This window comes from Rhinichthys klamathensis, unplaced genomic scaffold (assembly GCF_029890125.1).
Source record: "Rhinichthys klamathensis goyatoka isolate OS25496 unplaced genomic scaffold, OSU_Roscu_1.1 h1tg000001l_1, whole genome shotgun sequence".
Classification (NCBI taxonomy): domain Eukaryota; kingdom Metazoa; phylum Chordata; class Actinopteri; order Cypriniformes; family Leuciscidae; genus Rhinichthys; species Rhinichthys klamathensis.
This window is the reverse complement of record NW_026606555.1, coordinates 803655-823918: the sequence shown is the minus strand read 5'-3', so window position 1 is coordinate 823918 and position 20264 is coordinate 803655. Positions and strand designations below refer to the sequence as shown.

The following is a 20264-nucleotide window of genomic DNA, read 5'->3' as shown; positions in this document are numbered from 1 at the left end:
AGACTGAGAGTTTGGGGTGTGGCTACTGTATCAGACTGAGAGTTTGGGGCGTGGCTACTGTAGCAGACCGAGAGTTTGGGGTGTGGCTACTGTAGCAGACTGAGAGTTTGGGGCGTGGCTACTGTAGCAGACTGAGAGTTTGGGGTGTGGCTAATGTAGCAGACTGAGAGATTGGGTTTTTTTAATATTTATTTTTTGGCTTTTTTGCCTTTTATTAGGATAGGGCAGTAGCTAGACAGAAAGTGAGGTGGGAGGAGGAGGGATGGGGGGGCTGCAGGATTGGGAAAGTCCACGAGCCGGGACTCGAACTCGGGTCTCCCGAAGCACAACAGCGATACATGTCGCTGCCCACGAGGCTATAAGCGCCGACGACAGATTGTTATTAGTCTACTCAATCTCTTACTCGTGAGTCATGACACATAGCAACACAGCTAGAAGTATTCCTAATATGGTGGAGTTTTTATTGAAAGTAACCTAATTTTACCTATTGAGACATTCCTTTACAAAAACCCACAAGAGCTGTGTTTGCGATTTTTGGGGGAGGGGCATTTGCAAAATAAGCTTTATTTTTGTAATTCCTCTAGGTCCCATTAGTGGTGCAGAAAGTATACTTCACCTTTTTGTCTTTTACATTTATAACATTTCTGTGTTTCATTTCCTTGGCATTAAATGACAGTAAACTAGTTACCGCTGCTGTGGCGAGTTTCGTTTACACATCTCTGTAGCTATAACTTTTTCTAAATATTAAAATGAATTTTTATTTTATATAACACATGCCTTTATAGTTCTAGAGGAAAACTACCGGGCATGTTTTTCTGCTGCTGTGCACCATTGGTTTCTGTGTAAATCTCCTGTGATTGGTTAAACTGTACTTTACACGCCGCCTGAATCACTCCTGGAAGACTCTGATCTTGTTGGTTTGTTTCTGAACATGAAAGAAAGCCAGAACATTAACTTGTTGAAGTCTGAAGTGTTGCATCAGTTCTGCTCATTTGTGCTGAAGGGAACCTTTCAGCGTCTTCTGTACAGAAACGTCTGCGTCTTGATAAAGTCAATATATTTCAGTTCTAAAGGAGCCTTTTTCTAAATAACAGAAGTTCAAGAGCCAGTTAAATAGGAAGACCTTTGCGCTCTTCTTCTTCCTTTTGGGTTTGTGTAACATTGACCTTCCAAATACTCTTTGCCAAACTGGAAATGTTGTAGTTTAACAGCATTTCTTTTAGTTTTTGTCCATGTTGGCCCCAGAGATGTCAGATCTAATGTGTCTTGTTGTTTTTCTCCTCCGTGTGGTGTTACTGAGGTCGGTTGCTTGTGTGTTTGTTTCTTCTTCACACAGTTGCGGTAGATCATGTGAGGCTGATCTGAGGCTATGTCAAATTTCATTGAGCTTTCAGAGTTATTTTTTCTTTCTCTTTCCATGCAGGCGACTAAAGTGTCTGCTGATGGGGAGCAGACGGCAGCTGATGCTGAGAGGAGCCGCAAAGGAGCAGAGGACCTGGAGCTTTACGTTAGGAACACACTCCTGGCTGCCGAAGGTAACGAGAAACTGAGAAACAAGGGTTTAATGTTGCTGGTTGAGGTTTTGATGGGATCAGGATGATGGTAGCAGCTCTGTCTTTGTGTGTCTGTGTGTGTGTGTGTGTGTGTGTGTGTGTGTGTGTGTGTGTGTGTGTGTGAGAGAGAGAGAGAGAGAGAGAGAGAGAGAGAGAGAGAGAGAGAGAGAGAGAGAGAGAGAGAGAGAGAGAGAGAGAGAGAGAGAGAGAGAGAGAGAGAGAGAGAGAGAGAGAGAGAGATATTTTTAACACACCTTTATTAAACTACACAACATAATGTGTGTGTCATGTGTGTGTCTCATGTGTGTGTGTGTGTGTGTGTGTGTGTGTGTGTGTGTGTGTGTGTGTGTGTGTGTGTGTGTGTGTGTGAGAGAGAGAGAGAGAGAGAGAGAGAGAGAGAGAGAGAGAGAGAGAGAGAGAGAGAGAGAGAGAGAGAGAGAGAGAGAGAGAGAGAGAGAGAGAGAGAGAGAGAGAGAGAGAGAGAGAGAGAGAGAGAGAGAGAGAGAGATATTTTTAACACACCTTTATTAAACTACACAACATAAAAATAAATAAGAAATTTAAACACTATAAATCAGATAGAATATGGCCAACTCAAATTCTTCAACAAAGTGCAATGTGTCATTTTCAATCCAGCACAAAAATCTTTGTACACTCATATGAGAATAAAAAATAAAATCATGTTTTATTCTTGCTTTTAAGTCAAGTCAAGTCAAGTCCTCTTCATTTATATAGCTCTTTTAACAATATAGATTGTTTCAAAGCAGCTTCACAGTGGTAATAGGAAATTACAGTGACAGAGATGGCTTGGCTTTACAGCAGCTCTAGAATAAAGTTATTGTCCAGCTAAAGTTAGTTGTGATTGATTGATTCACTTCAGTTGTAAAGATCATTAGTTATTAACTTAGGGGCCGCTAACACGACACCGTTCTAACAGAAAACACTCAACGCGCTCCGGCCGCTTATCCGCACAAAACAGTGCCTGGTGGCTCAAGAACGCAAACCCTGAAATAGATTCCTAGGTGCAGGCCTTAAAAAAATTGTTATCTCTGCGCAAACCTCAAAAATGCAAACCCGCGAAAACACAGACGGCGTGCACATGCACTTCATGTGTTTAGTCTATAGGTATGCGTGTTTGAATATATATGTGCGCAGGCGTGTAGTCCTTCAACAAATTACTTGCCTGGCCATAAAAATTTATAATAAATAATTATTTATCGCTTCAGCGTAGCCACGTGAACCGGAATTATCCCGACAACGATTATCTGTACAGAGGTAAAGGGAAGGAGATCTTCACAGGGAGGGACTAGTGACACTTCAGGACTGCGTTGTCGTTGTCGTCGCGTCCAGACGCAGGTCCTTCATGAGATCTGGATACTGCCTGGATCCGGCGGACTGCAGTAAAACTCAGGATAAAGAGAGAGACTAATATTAGCGTAGACGCCATCCTTCTTATGATGTAAAAAGTACATCAGGATTTATGGGAAGTGTTCCCGGTTCCAGCTGACCTAATCTATGCAGCCTAACATTGAATTATAGAAGTCTATAGTGTGTTATGTGTATGCTAGGTCAAAGAGATGTGTTTTTAGTCTAGCTTTGAACTGACAGAGTGTGTCTGCTTCCCGGACAATATTAGGAAGACTGTTCCAAAGTTTTGGTGCTAAATAGGAAAAGGATCTACCCCCTGCAGTCGATTTTGATATTCTAGGTATTATCAACTGGTCAGAATTTTGAGATTGCAATTGACGTGAAGGACTATAATGCGTTAAGAGCTCGCTCAAGTACTGGGGAGCTAAACCATTTAGTGCTTTGTAAGTAATCAGCAATATTTTAAAATGTATACGATGTTGACAGAACCGGGACATACTTCCTGGCAGGGCCGGAGTGGGGCCACTTTTCAGCCCGGGAGTTTCAGGCCCAAGACCAGCCCACTTTTTCCATGGAGGAAATTGGATAGATGAAGCAACTGTTCAGCTTTTACTATTGTGTAGTTTTTATTAATACCATGGTTCAACAATAATGTAAAGGTTAAAAAATAATTCACTTAAGCTGAGAAGTTAACAAAAAATATCATGGTCATTATCATTTTTCTGCATGGGTATCAAATTGTGGTAATTTACTCCTTTACTACACCCACTTCTGAACAAACTATACATTTTGGTTTATCATGTACCGTCATATACTGCTCTTTCTTAAAATTACAGAGGGGTTCATGGATATCTACTTTTGTTATCCTGTAAATCAGAATATACTGTCAATAGCCTTAAAAATAATTTTGCCATGTTTTTTGGGAATAAAATGTTATATAAATCAGGCTAGGAATAATATATTTACAAATCCCTCTGTAAATGTCTTCATAATATAACTAGGTACAAGCCTGGAAGGTTTGGTGTATATAGGTGCTACTGAAGTGGCGATTACAGACTTTGAGTATGAGAGAAAGGTCATTTTGAGAAAACGGACTTTAAAGATTTAGCATCAGCCAATGAGATTCCGCATTTAGAGTTAAATCCCCCCCTTTTACTTTCACGATTGGTTGCTGATAAAAAGGAAATGACCATATTTGGATCCGACAGCATTGTACAGGAGAGAGAGAGCTTTCTAGCGGTGTGTGTGATGACAGGGTGCAGATCGCGTTCGCGGAGCAGCGGGAGGATTTAGATCGCCAACTTTTGATCAATTTATGAGAAATCTACAGACGCAAATGGACAAAGTGTAGTAAGATAAAGACCTAAATGTCTATTTCGGACTTTTTTTCACCACAAGTCTGAAAGAAGACAAATATCCCAAAATCTCGCCTTAATAATTACATTTAATATTTTGCTACTGAATAGGTTGACAACGCTACAACGGTATTTGCCGAATAATTACGTTGCAAATGCTAATCATTACTAGGCCTATCTCTCTTTACCTGTTACCACTTGTGTTTGTCCTTGTGTTTGTCCTCTTGAAAATAATCTGTAAGCTTGGCACATTTGGCAGCATCTTCCTCCAATACCTTTCTCTTTTTCAACCTGGCTTTTCAGCCCCTCCTGGCCTCTTCCTCCCATCCATCCTCCCTGACCCGTACAGTTACGGTAGGGCCGGCCCAGCTATCGGTAGCCTATACATGAATCTCAGTCACATGACCTCTTACGTCATCCGCTCTTTTTCCAGTTGACTGCCGCCATCTTGAGTACCTGCCGAGTACTGTCTACAAAACTGACGGCATTAGCTAGGAAGCAGATTTTCTCTGTTTGTTTCACTTTACACATAACCAACTTTGTTTATGTAAACCCTGTGTGTATTTGACAGTATTCGCGCAATAAGACTAGAAAGATAACTTAGTTCAGTAACCTGTCGCTGTTGTTAGACAGGCTTAGTGCGCGTGCGCTTCGGGTGTACGCACTCAGAAAAGCGCTCGTTAGAACCGCGAATAATGAACTTATGTGAACTGCATTGTCCCGTTCCTCTGCGTTAACATTTGATGTGAATATACGTCGCGTTGTAGCCTATGCTGAGACGGAGCCGCCAGAACTGCAACTGATAGAATGCACGATACCACGACATTTCTTCAAAAGCAGATTGTGGATATATTTTAATCCACGATCATAAATCGTGATATCGCACACCCCTAAGCTAGCGTAAGCTCATCATTTACATCCACTCACCACAGACAAAATTAACACTGCACAGAGAGTTTGCACACACAAACCACTGTTATAACATAAAAGCGAGCAGCTACTGCGTGCATGGTTGGGCATGATATCACTGAAGGATTTTGACTGAATGCGCGCAAAGTGCGCTCCCTTAATAATTCCTAAAAAGCTGACATCAGTTAATCGCGATCTCACATCTCTGTTAATATCAATGAAGCTGACTGGACAATGAATCTTTCATAATATATACACTTTGTTTGTTACAATTAGAGGATTTGTCAGCATACAGAGCTCTGAACAAAAAGTCCGTTTTGAGCATTGAGGTTTTGAGCAGTGAGGGGAGTCTATCTTAAATGCTTCTGATCAGGGGCGGAGTGGGACCAAAAAATCTACCGGGAAATTTAAATACATCAATCTGGTGCTCTTTGAGAGATCAAAATTGAACTGCTCGTTGAACAAAGAAAAAGCATTGATTTGTACCTGGACATTAAAGCATCTTTTTAGTTATGAGAGTCTCAGTCTACATTACATTATCAATGGTGTTTTAGGATGCCAAACAATTATTATAATAATGTAATAATGATTTATATAATTATTCCTATGACGTAAAATCCATATAGCCTATAAATGTACTGTATAAATGAAAATGAATATTTCCAAAGTATATTTTAGCCTACATTACACTATAGTATAGGGCAATTAAAATAAGTTTGTCCTAATTTCTTCACTTGCAAGAAATAAACCCTTGAGCTTTTATAGGAGAAAACACCAGATTACCGTGCTGATCGCGTGAGCAAAGAGCGCACTTTTCTTTCAATCACGCAGCACAAACAGGATGCCCATATACTTAATTAAAGTCTTGTGCTGTTTTATAAAGGCACAAAGCCATATCATGGTTTTGATTTTAGTTCGTTGTCAAAATATAACGCTAGAGACCTTTATGGTATAGGCGGTAGTTTACATCTCATATGTGTTGGGAAAAGGGGGAGAGAGAGTTCGGCAAAAGGCGGATTCGAACTCGGGTCGAACACGTCAAAAGCTCCTATCAAGCACTACACACCCTACCACCAACGCCATGTAGCTATTTCACGACTTGCGTCTTTTTGCTAAAAAGACAGGCACTTAGTGCAAATACGCTCCGTTATCGAAAATGTAAAAAAACAGGGGTTTTTTTTCCCTTGCTTGGGCCTCAAGTGTGCATGGCTATAACAATTAACATGGTATAACTATTATCAGACCGGCCCTCGCGGGCCTCGAAACACTACCGGCCCACCGGGGAAACTCCCGACTCTCCCGATTGCCACTCCGCCCCTGCTTCCTGGTTCTGGTAAGAACTCGAGCTGCTGCGTTTTAGGACCAGCTGTAGTTTGTTTATTAAGCGTGCAGGGCAACCACCCTGCAAAAATCCTCGCAGATATTATTTCTTTCTAAAAAAAGGAACACAGTTGTGAAGATACTGCTTTTTCTAATAACTTTGATAGAAAAGGCAGATTCGAGATCGGCCTGTAATTGACTAATTCTGTAGGATCAAGTTGAGTTTTTTTAGTAAGCGGTTTAATCATAGCCAGCTTAAAGTTTTTGGTACATATCCTAGAGACAAAGATGAATTAATGATTTTAAGAAGAGGATCTATGACCTCTGGAAGCATCTCTTTCAGTAGCTAAGTCGGTATAGGGTCTAACATACATGCCTATACATAAACCTACGTTGTCGATTTAGATGATTTAACGAGTTTAGAAAATTCTTCCTCTCCTATAGCAATGAATGAAACAAATTTTTCCTCAGGGAGACTACAACACACTGTCTAAGATGTGATACTGTAGTAGACGGTTGCATAGTTATAATTTTTTTCCTGATATTATCAATCTTGTAAGTAAAGAAGTTCATAAAGTCATTACTGCTGTGCTGTTTGGAAACGTCTGGGGAAAAGAAGGAAAAACATTTACAAAAGTTAGCATCTTCAAGTAAAGAACTATTAAAATGCCAGTAGGCACTCTTATATTTAACAGAATTAATAAAACACACTTGCTACTACCATTGAGTGGTCAGAGAAACCAACTGGACAAATATCACAAGATGTAAAACATTGTTTCTGATGTTTAAAACAATAAAAAAGATCCAATCTGGCTAATGCAATGCAATTTTCTTTCACATGAGCCCATGCATACTGTCTTTCATTACAATGAAAAATTCTCCACACATCACAGAGTTGACCAGTTTTAATCATATTTAGTCATTTACTTCTTGAAGCTCAATGTGATTTCTATCTAAATCATTACTTGGACTGCATTTATATAGCGCTTTCACAGACCCAATGGCCACCAAAGCGCTTTACATATTGCCTCACATTCACCCATTCACACACTCATTCATACACCAACGGCGGTGTCAGCCATGCAAGGCGCCATCCAGCTCGTCGGGAGCAGCTGGGGTTAGGTGTCACACACACACAGCTCGGGTTAGGTGTCTTACTCATGGACACCTCGACACTTGGTCAGGTGGAACCGGGGATTGAACCACCAACCTTCCGATTTGTAGACAACCTACATGAACCACTGAGCCACTGCCGCCCGCAAAAAAATGTACATTGTTTTAGGGCCCTTTCACACCTACCTTGTTTGGTCCGGACTTTTGGACTTTTCAGTTTGGTCCGAATCAAAATTACAGGTGTGAAACCTCCCCCAGGCCACGGTCCGGATCAAACAGATGAAATTTGGTCCGACGAAAAGAGGTAGTCTCGGTCCAGATCAAACTGAACAAAGGTTTGGTTCGTTTCTAGTGTGAAAGCATTTGTGTATGGTTCGGACTTTCAGACCTTTTACAGGAAGTTCTGGTGGTTCCCGCATAGCCGAAAAACAGAAGGTAGCAGGAAAAATGAGCCGTGGCACATGGGGAGAGGAGGAGACGAGGTTTTTAATTGAAGTATGGTCTGATGACATAATAAGAAGTCAACTTGCAGTCTTCTTCTCCTTTCCTGCCGGCGACGATAAAATGTTCGCACGACGAGGACGTTCATTTGGCGAATTTGAACTAGCCTTGTGTATAGTTGGTGCTGCAGGTAATTATGCCATAAAAATACCAATATAGTTGCAACGATATGCGTCTGTTCAACTTTGGTTCGGACCTTGGTGAGGACTTTCAGGTGTGAAAACGCCGTTAGACTATCACATAAAGTTTCAAGAAACAACATTCTTTCCATTGATTTTACAGGAGCATTATCAATTTCACAGTAAGATTTTCAATCTTTGCTATTATCTTAATTAATCTGCCTTGTATTACTTCTGTAACATCATACGATATTGGTAGACAAGTCTTTGAAAACTAAACAGCCACCCCAGCACTCAGAGCAGTCTTATGACTCAGACCAATCTTTCCTTCCCACTCTTTCATCCATTCGACTTCATTTTCCTTTGTAGTGTGAGTTTCTTACAAAAACATGACATTATATTTTTTTCGTTTCATTAACTCACAAATCTGCACATTATTCCGACAACCATTATTCATTATGAGGGATGAAAAAAGCGCAAAAAGCCAGGTCCATATCACGCCGTTATTCTTGAAATATATAATTACTCAATGCTTGAGGAAGCACTTTTTGTACAATCTTTTTTAGACGATACACCTCAGAATTTGACAGACATCCTTCACCTTTTTGTTTCATTAAACTTTTTACTGAGTCAATAAATAAGGACAGATCTGGAAAATAGTCTATAACCTCAACATTCCTCATTCCTTTTGTACGCTGGAGGAAATTTTTCATTTCTAAAAATAAATAAGCTGATCAAGAGAGCTGGTTCAGTTATTGGTCTTAACCATAGATAGACTGTAAAAAGGTCTTAACCCAGATATATTGGAGGTACTGTGGAGAAGAGGATAAGTTCGAAATTAAAAATTGTCCTGCTTTTTGAAGGCCATCTACTACACAATTTGTTCAAAGGACTTAGAAGCTCTTTTAGTGAGCGATTGGTAATGCCTCGGTGCTCTAGTGAGCGCATGAGAAGCTCTTTTGTTCCCGCAGCGGTCAGATATTTCAACGAACATTGTTAATTGTTGAATATTATTCTTGTCTTTTATAGTGTTTATTTTTTATATTGAACTGTGAAATTGAATCTTTCTTCAAATTGAGTCTCCTAATCAGGGTGTATTAGTCTCCTAATGCAGAATTATTAATCTGTCTGTTAGTTGTGTATTGCGTTTGATGGCTGTATGGTTGGTGGCAAACCAGTTTCCCTATCGGGATAAATAAAGTTTTCTATCAATCAATCAATCAATCAATTTCATGCTCTCCGTTGTTGCAAAAATTACATAATCAAAGCTATCAACTTTGAATTTAAAAAGCAAAATTCAGTTCATCAATATAACTCCTCAAAATCATACTTGTCTGCGGAAACACACAACGTGTTTCAACAATGGGGATTTGCAATCGGATGATTTGGAATTATCTTAATCGCCGAAACCAGCTGTCCATATCGAGGTAATTCACGTTACAGCGCTTCGTCTCTAATAAATGAAGGCACTTTGGAAAGCAAAACCTTTCTGATATCAAGCTATCATTGAGGACTATCCCGTTTTCAACTGTCGCGTTTTCTATTTTGTCTAAAATTAACACCCCAGCACCGTTCATTCTCGACGCCGAACGAATACTACTGTGACCAACCACCGCTCCTACCGCTAACACACATTCCTCGACTGAGCACTCAACTCCAACCGGCACTTTTACTCCACGCTGCCGGTTGAGTTGCTCATAACTCGCCGTCTCCGCATTCACCATGGCAGCCCGTTTAAAAACTGGCTAACCCAACCTCCCCGTTCTCACCACAATATTCCCAGTGCTTTGTGACCATACACGGTAAAACCAGTGAGAGAAACAACACTTAAGGAAACAGACCTTTGAAAATGAAGAACGGACACCACAGTAACGCTCCGATTCACACTCAGCAAACGCCCACGCATGCGTACTAGACGAGAGAGAGAGAGAGAGAGAGGCCCTGATACCCTGAGGTTGAGTGTGTTTGTATCATCTTACATGGTATTAAATGAGAAGCTGGTTTAGTTAATGAAGGTTCAGCTAACACTATGTGATGTCTTAATTAAAAAAGACTAAATTAATTAACCAGAAAAATAACCACTTAAACAGATACTCCAGCAATTGACTGTGTGTGTGTATTAGTAGTAGTAATAGTAGTAGTAGTGGGATCCTTCAAGTCAAGTCACATTTATTTAGCACTTTGTACAATAGTCTGAAAAAAAAAAGATTTTCTTACTCTGTATTTTTTGTCTTGTTTTCTACTACTAATATCTAAACATTCTTAAATCAAGACAGCAAAATTACTTGAGTTATTTTTAAGTCTTGTTTACTGGAAAATGGATCACAATTAAGTGAGTTTATGTTTTCCTAGTTTTAAACACAAACTCACTTGATTTTAATGATTTTCTTCAGAAAACAAAACTTAATATGTTATAACTGTCCCAGCTGCTTAGAACTGATAAGTTACAAACAAAAAAGGGGGGATCATATTTGCATAATACCCTGGGAAAGATATAATATATTTCAAGAAATCAAACAAAGAGTAATGGAAAAAATAGTCAAAAGATCATAAACTCTTTTCAAACATATATTGGTGCACAGACAATATTTACATAGGCACATGCCAATCAATCACCAGCTAAACAAACTGTCCCAAATAACAACGATGATCCGTAGATGACCATAAAGGAATACTGGAGAATGAGTTAATGATAGGAAAGCAGGACGTCAAAAGTCAATTTCCTCGGGATGAGACCAAACTGGTCTGTAGGTTTAAGTGGTCACATAGATGTCCTTCCTTGGCTAATGGCATTTCTGCCTCCAAAGGGAATCAATGATATAGGCCCTCTGGCCAGTAATCCAGTAGGAACATAATAGCACAAAAATCCTCTACAAGAAAAAGAAATACAACAAATCACATCCTCATCCATAAACAAACGCTCTATTTAACAGGTCTCCAACTACATCAAATATATCCAAAAAACAAAACATGATATAACCTTACTTACGTTTGGGCAGCAAACAAACAGTTTCCCAAAACAGGATTTTTCAAAGACAGTGGTCAACAGCATGTGGCAAATCACACTGGGTATAATTCTCCTTCTGCTACTTCCCCTTTTAAATCTAAACATGGAGTGCTAATAATGACCCCTAGTGGCTTGGATGAACATAGCCCCCAAATAAGCCAAAAGATAGCCTGCCTTGTAACAGGCTATGACTGTTACATATTCCCCCCCTCAATTAGAAAGATTATCAACAGTTCCATAGAAAGGCTTCAAATTTTGTACATGAAACGTATCAACATGATTGGGATCATCCAAAAATGACACAGAACAATTAACAGGACCCAGACATTTCTCAATCCTAGCAGGACCTTTCCACTTCTCAGCAAGTTTAGCCATAAATCCATCACTAGCCCGTGACAAAGGATGAGTGCGAACCCAAACCAAATCCCCAACCTGGTAATGTACAGGTCTTCTCCGGCGGTCGTAATACCTTCTCTGTTTTGCCTGAGCTCGCTCCACGTTCATTTGCACAGTTTTTATCAGGTCTTTCTGTCTTTCTAACACTGGGTTGTCGCAGGACTGTCCGGATCTGGAGATCTTTGAATGGCTCTTTCTAGAGGTCCTTTCAATTTCCTGCCTAGTGCGACTTCAGCTGGAGTGAATCCCGTGCTTTCCTGCCAAGCTGTGTTTATGGCAAAACGGAATTCCGCCAACCATCTGTCCCAATGCCTATGGTGATCTTGAACATAGGATGAGATCATGGTCTTGAGAGTACGGTTGACCCTTTCAGTGAGATTAGTTTGTGGATGTGCTGTGGTAGTCAACTTCTGGACGACACTCCATTGTTTGCAAACTAGCCTGAGGAGTTGGGAAGTGAACTGGGTCCCTCGATCGGATACCAAATACATTGGAGTCCCCCACCTGGTGAAGATTTCTTCTACCAAGATCTGAGCGATTTGAGGTGTTTTGGCCACACGCAGAGGGAACAACTCTACCCATTTCGAACAGTAGTCTACTACAACAAGGAGATGCTCATTCCGTTTAGAACTCCTAGGAAACGGTCCCATGAGGTCGATCCCTAACATATGTCCAGGTTCCACCACCGGAGTCGACTGCATATGACCGGCTAACTTGGAAATGGAGGGCTTGTATTGTTGACAAACCTGACATTCTTTACAATACTTCCAGACGTCTGAGCGTAGTGTAGGCCAATAACAGATATCTACTAACCTCAGTAGAGTCTTAAGTCTTCCAAGATGGCCACTTAACGGGTTGTCGTGCGCATATTTGAGGAAGTCTTTTCGTAGGCAAGCCGGAATGACTAGCTGTAACTTGGGTCCTTTCTGTCCATCTGGCATACTACGGAAAAGAAAGCCATTCTTTAACAGGTAATGTATACGTAATGGATTGGGATCTGTGAGTGACCTGGCTTTGTTAATGAGTTCTTGCATTTCTGGATCATCATTTTGGGATTTGGCAATGTCAGACCATTCTATCGGAAAACTGGAAAAAGCGGTAGATGAGTCCTGTGATTTGACATGGGCTACTAGAGGAAGTGAATAGACATCCAAGTGACTACGTGAGAGAGTATCAGGCACGATGTTGCATTGACCTTTTCGATATTTGACACTGAAGTCAAATTCTTGTAGTCGGATGGCCCATCGGGTCAATCTGGAAGACGGCTTTGGGTGGTTGAACACCCACGTGAGGGCCACATGATCAGTGATTATTTCAAAAGGTCTGCCTTCAAGATAGGGCCTCCATTTCTCAACGGCCCATATGACGGCACAACACTCCTTCTCTGAAACTGAATAGGACTTCTCAGCTCCTTGTAGCAGGCGAGAAGCGTAGGCTATTACATGTTCTGCTCCTTCCAACTCTTGCGTGAGGACAGCTCCTAAACCCACGTTGCTAGCATCAGTCTGCACTTTGAAAGGCTTTGTCAAATCCGGGGCAATCAAGATAGGTGCATTGGTCAGATCTTGTTTGATCAATTCAAAAGATTTCTGACATTCCTCAGTCCAAGACCATGTTGCTCCTTTTCTTTTTAAAGCATGCAGTGGTGCAGCCTTCTCGGAAAACCTATTAATAAATCTTTGGTACCATCCTGCAAGACCAAGGAACCGTTGTACCTCCTTCAAGCATTGAGGGACGGGAAATTTAGTAACAGCTTCCACCTTTTCAGGGTCTGTTTGTATTCCGTCACTAGATACCACATGTCCTAAGAAAATCAAAGACTTTTGCATGAGGTTGCACTTCTGGAGATTGAGAGTGAGCCCTGCTTTGTAGAGACAATGAAATATTGCTTTCAGGTGTTTCAAATGCTCTTCTTCCGTCTTGGAGTACACCACAATATCATCAATGTACACGAAACAACTCTTCCCCCTAAAATCCTTCAGCACTAACTCCATCAATCGTTGAAATGAAGCAGCAGCATTTTTGAGTCCAAAAGGTAAACGGAGAAATTCAAATAAGCCTGATGATGTGACAAAAGCAGTCTTGGAGATGCTTTCAGGTTCCATTTCCACCTGCCAATACCCACTTTTTAGATCCAGGGTACTGAAGATTCCTGCTCCATGGAGTGACTCAAGAATGTCCTGTATTTGTGGCATAGGATACGCATCTAGGAAAGTCTTTGAGTTCAATCCTCGAAAGTCAACACAGAATCTTTGTCCTCCTCCTTTCTTGGGTACAAGGACAATTGGAGCAGCCCAGGGAGACGTTGAGGGCCGAATAATTTTCTTATCAAGCATCCCCTTTATCTCTTGATCGATGAAAAGCTGTTTTTCAGGAGATACTCTATAGGCTTTTCGGCGGATGGGTACTTCATTAGTGGTTATGATACGATGTTTTACTATATTGGTGTGCCCTATTTCATTGGTGCACACTGTGGGCCAGTCTTTCATAAGCTGCTCAAGTCGTAACTTCAATCCTGAAGATGTGTCTGCATTGTTAACCAGTTGATGGATAAGTGAGCGGGTTTCAGATGACTCTTCTGGTATGGGTAAGGCTAGATAGAATGACAACAAAGCATTGGGAGAATGGGCAGGGGTGAATGAAAATATTTCTTCTCGGCATCCATTTGTGGCAGGCAGTGTATATTGGACTTTATGAAAATCCAGACAAATTCCAGATGACATAAGAAAATCCATTCCTAAGATTATAGGCACAGTGAGATCAACATCCCTCATTATATACAAGGACAGTGCAAACTTCCTCTGCTGTAACTCACCATCACATCTCCACATGCCCAAGGCACTTAGAACTTGTCCATTGGCCTGTTGGAAAGTCTGTCCACAACTAGAATCCAACTGTTCTCTGTGCTTCAATTGATTCCAACAAGATTCTTGCATTAGAGTCAGTGAACTCCCTGTGTCGATCATGGCCTGGAAATATCTTCCACGGATCACCATCGGTAGGGCCACCATCTTCAAGTTGATCTGAGCAGGGGTGTGAACAGGTTGAATAACACGTGTGTTTGAGGGATTTGACTTTGTGTGAATGTCTCTTTCGGTTTGGGTTTTCCGTTTCTGTATATCTGCGTTGGCCTGACTCCAATATTTCTTGGCTTCTTCCAGATCTCTTTCAATCTGAGTTCCAATCCTCACCAACTCACCTACTTCCTTGACAGTTCCTCTCAGGAGACTGGCGAGGCGAGGGTTGCAATTTCTTAAAATGGACTGGACTATCTCTTTCTCTGTCATCTCCTTTTTCCACCGTAAACACAGGGCTCTGTAATGATAGGCAAAATCACGTATAGACTCTTTGGGACCTTGTTTCCTTTCCAACAACCGTTTAGCAGCTTCTGTTTCATAGTCGTCATTTAAGAAAGCTTGAAGAAAAGTTTGCTTAAATTGGTGCCACGTGAAGATGAATCGTCGTTCTGCTAGCCACCAATCCTTAGCTGTTCCCTTTAAAACTGAGGTGAGAGAAGCTAAAATCTCATATTCAGTAAGAGGTCTAAGAGCAAGATAATCTTCACAATGTTCAATAAATGAAATGGGGTCATTTTCTTCATCAGAGCCGAACTGTGGGAATTCAATTCTAACAGGAGGACGATATTGAGAACCATGACCACTATCTGGGTTGGCAGGTATAGGAGTCTGAATCTGAGCACTGAAAGGTCTGCGGTGTGGTAAGGTAGGAGTAAACACTGGAGGCACAATAGGAGTAGATCTAAAGGGAGCTTGAGATTTTAATTTGGCATCAATTTGCTTATCTCTCCTCTTCAAACAATCCACTACTGACTTGCCCAAATCCTGAATACTCAACTCAAGAATGTTTTGGACTCTCTCACACTCTCGTTCTATTTTATAGTTTAATCTCTCCTCAAAAAAACGGAACTGATCATTAAACTCTGCATTTAGGCTGCATAAACTCACTTTTTGTACACAGTTGTGAAGGTCTTCTTCCAGAGTTGCAATACGACGGGTTATCTCATCCATTGACTGAGCCGAGAATTGAGGATCCAGTACGTCAGGAGGTGGTGGTGGAGGAAGTGGAACGTCCAGCGGAGCCTCAGAGTCATTATCCTCTTCGGAGTTGATGTACAGTTCACTAAAAGTAGTAATGAGCTCTCTTACAGGATGTGGATCTCTTCGTGTAACAAAAGGTCCAGCGGTAAAATCTGGATTGGGTTCACCCTCATCCTCAGGGCCGGTGCTAGCCATTTGGGTGCCCTAAGCACAAATGCTTGGTGGTGCCCCCCCACTCCCAACCACCCAAGGAATAACAAGCATTCAGAATTTCTTAGTTGGGTTCTCTTTACTTTCAAAATAACTGCTGCAAATAAATCATTTTACATTAACAATGGCACCAAATATGAAAAGAAATAAATAATATAAAGGTTAAAATTATAAATACCAAAAACCACCACAATTACTAAAAACACAGATTTGGAACATGAATGATATATGTGTGTACTGTGCATAATTATTTTGTATATATAAATACACATTTGCATGTATGTATTTAAGAAATATTTGTTATTTATATATAAAATGTTTAAATTTATATATAATATAAATTATATATAATTATATACAGTATATACATGCAAATATTTCTTAAATATATACATGCATATGTGTGTGTATTTATATAATATATTTATATAAACATTTTATGTACTGTGTATAATTATTTTGTATATTATACAAAATAATTATACACAGTACACACACATATATCATGTAGACACAAACTTTTATTTTGGATGCGATTAATCTTTCCCCAGCCCTAATAATTTGACAACTCTGTGAATATGAAAATATACAAACACTAAGATTGTGTTTTTTTTTTTTTTTCTAATTGCAGTTTCACCAACAGATGTCGCCCTTGGGCCTTGGCCTATGAACCTCTTGAAAATTATCCGCATAGAACAACAACGAAAAAACGTATCTAAACGGTCTTCCTCTTCTTCTCAAACAAACTAACTGCATCTTAAACAGCCCAAGTTTCAAAATTCGAGAGACCCACGGACCCCCGTTAAAATAAAAGATTCAACATGCAGGGCTAAAAACGGCCCGGATCATTTGCACTACTAGCGACGCCCCCTGGACATGTATTCACGACGCAAGGGCGCCCGCGCTACAAAACTAACATTTTTATTTAAAACATTGTCTACCTGCAAGCGACGCGCGAGTATCATCCCGCTGTCTCTTCTTTTTCCTTTTTTCCGCCCCCAAATCTTGGTGCCTTTTCGAGGCCATGTCTGAGGTCGGTGTCTGCCAAATTTTACATTGATTGAGGCATAATCGAACAGACCACTGGGAGGTGGGGAAGGGGGGGCACCAGAGGGAGACTGTCACAGGAGATTCACCTTTTTCTCGACTAATTTGGTCTAGGCCTATATTACTTTTGTATTGCTTTTGTATATTAACATGCTTTAGACATATTTTATTTGTTATTTATACTAGTAGCCTATTGTGATGATTTTTCACGACCCATATTTTTTGGTGCCCCCCCAAGCACTTGGTGCCCTACGCGCAGTGCGTGATGTGCGTGTGCGGAGCGCCGGCCCTGCTCATCCTCAATAACATCTGAAGAGACTGACATTTTACAGTATAATTTCCAAAACAAAATGTACAAAATATTCTTGAAATTCTTAACTTGCAAAGAGTCCCTGTTCGGGCGCCATTCTATAACTGTCCCAGCTGCTTAGAACTGATAAGTTACAAACAAAAAAGGGGGGATCATATTTGCATAATACCCTGGGAAAGATATAATATATTTCAAGAAATCAAACAAAGAGTAATGGAAAAAATAGTCAAAAGATCATAAACTCTTTTCAAACATATATTGGTGCACAGACAATATTTACATAGGCACATGCCAATCAATCACCAGCTAAACAAACTGTCCCAAATAACAACGATGATCCGTAGATGACCATAAAGGAATACTGGAGAATGAGTTAATGATAGGAAAGCAGGACGTCAAAAGTCAATTTCCTCGGGATGAGACCAAACTGGTCTGTAGGTTTAAGTGGTCACATAGATGTCCTTCCTTGGCTAATGGCATTTCTGCCTCCAAAGGGAATCAATGATATAGGCCCTCTGGCCAGTAATCCAGTAGGAACATAATAGCACAAAAATCCTCTACAAGAAAAAGAAATACAACAAATCACATCCTCATCCATAAACAAACGCTCTATTTAACAGGTCTCCAACTACATCAAATATATCCAAAAAACAAAACATGATATAACCTTACTTACGTTTGGGCAGCAAACAAACAGTTTCCCAAAACAGGATTTTTCAAAGACAGTGTTCAACAGCATGTGGCAAATCACACTGGGTATAATTCTCCTTCTGCTACTTCCCCTTTTAAATCTAAACATGGAGTGCTAATAATGACCCCTAGTGGCTTGGATGAACATAGCCCCCAAATAAGCCAAAAGATAGCCTGCCTTGTAACAGGCTATGACTGTTACAATGTGAAGTTATTTTGCTCATTCAGAAATTGTGCTTATCTTGATTTAATCTTTTTCAATGGAAAACAGGACAAAAATGCTAAGCAATCATTTTTATTTATTTATTTATTTATTTATTTATTTTGCAGTGCACGTTTCAAAGCAGCTTCACAGTAATAAACAGTTAAAACGTAAAATATATCAGCTGTAAAGCAACTCCACAGAAGACAACAGCTCAATTTAGTTCATTGATTTAGTTCAGAATTGAATCAATGTTGATTTAATTCGGTTCAATAACAGTGTCAATGTTGCAACGTTCATCAATTATGAAACAAGTTCAAATCATTTAGCCACCTAAATGATTATCATTCGTGTTATCATTCCAAAATGAGTGTTGATGCATCTCGTTTTTCAGTGTCTTACGCCATGAGCGCAGCGTTTTTTAATATGCTGTTTCAGGTGGAAAGATGTTAAACTTTTGAAAACGTCTCTTGAGACCTCAATAAAAGCTACAAACTACACACTGTAAACCCGAATAAGTTGGCACAACTCAAAAAATGTAAGGCAATCAGTTGCCTCAAATTTTTTAAGTTAAGAAATTCAAAGTTTAAGTAAGCAGAACTGACATTTTTTATTTTGTATTTGTACATTTGAATTGTTCTTAACTTGAAATGTTTGAGTACACTAATTCATACATTTAACTTAAAATTTCATGTAATCTCAATGTGAACACTTTTATTAGTATAAACTTAGCTAGCTTTAACAAGCTAGTTTGCTAACATACTATTTTGTTAACATCTTAACAATAGTATGCTATACAGTAACACTTGCAGCAATATAAAGGTTTTATTTGCTCTCAAATCAAGCTCATGCACCACTTGTCACCATGATGGTAACTATCCTAAAACCAACATTAACAGAAATTCTTCTAAATTAGCATAACGAAACATTAATCATTACTAAATCACCCGCTTAACATTAATCTTGCACAAAAAAACATTGTATTACACTTAATTTTAGCATTTACTCTCCCTTTCGAGTGCCATCGGCAAAGCATGCTGGGAAATATACATCCCAGCCGTTTCAGTTAAAATTAAGTTCGTCTAAATTAAAAGAAATAATTTCATAAAACTCAAAACAATGAAACAGTTCAGTTTACTTAAAATATATCCATTCTGTGAACTTGAAAGAAAAAGAAAGTGCTAAATACTCATAGAAGTTAATTTGACTGAACTAATTAGTTTAATTTAAGTTTTTACTACTCAAACCAATTAAGTATTTTGAGCGTTAGGGTTTACGTTTCTGTTCTGCTCTGCCAGTAAATGTTGTATAAGCATCTATAATAGTGTAGTATCAGAGGCAGCTTTGGTTCTTTGTAAATATATTTGCACATCAGAGCGACTGTCAGTCAGAACACACTCTGTTCAGACGTCTCCGGCCGCTTATGTTTCTGAAGGCTTCTTCATGTTTGTTTGCTCAGCACAGGTATATTTTGTAGAAGTGCATGCATGCAGTTTTTCTATATTGTTCAGTTGCCTATATATAAATTGATGAACTTTTGTGGACGGATCATATCATAATGCATCAGTGAATCGATTATTTCTCCGAACGCCTATCAATATAATGCAAATGTAGTTTTCACAACAGATGGTGTTGTCTCTGGACATCTAAACATCAGACGCTCACACAGATGGACACTCTCAGTCCACCCAATACATGCAGATTAAAGCCATAAATATACTAAAAAGTGGTTAATCTATTTTCTTGGATACGTGTTTGGCACTTAAAGTCGGCAGATTGCACTTTGGTCCTCTGGATTTTGATAACTGGCCAGAAAGCTGCTTGCAGAAGTGGAGGAGAGCTTCATTATCCATTCTGTGCATGAGCTCCTGCTCCAGTAAACCGCCTCGTCTCTCATCTTCTCTCGCACGCTAAACGAGTAGGAATCAAATGATTCTGTCCACCCCAAAGACCCGAGCTGCGTTTGAAACTCACTGTGCAATTATTTCCAGCTCGGCTCGCTTGGCAGGTATACTGCGCTCTTTGTAGTCTTTCCACTGTTTACGTTTGAACTCTCGAGGAATTTCCGAAACGCATGTAATTATAGCTCATTTTCATCTCAATTTA

The 20264-nt window shown here is 39.9% G+C and overlaps 1 protein-coding gene across 9 annotated transcripts in view; it reads left to right on the top strand.

Annotated features, from left to right (window-relative positions):
* Nucleotides 1–20264, top strand: part of lama2 (laminin, alpha 2) — a 364467-nt gene that overhangs the window by 291213 nt on the left and 52990 nt on the right. For all 9 annotated transcript variants that reach the window (XM_056268199.1, XM_056232539.1, XM_056272103.1 and 6 more), the window contains one exon: nucleotides 1424–1535. In XM_056268199.1, coding sequence (XP_056124174.1) covers nucleotides 1424–1535 — 112 coding nt within the window. The remainder of the gene's footprint in view (nucleotides 1–1423; nucleotides 1536–20264) is intronic.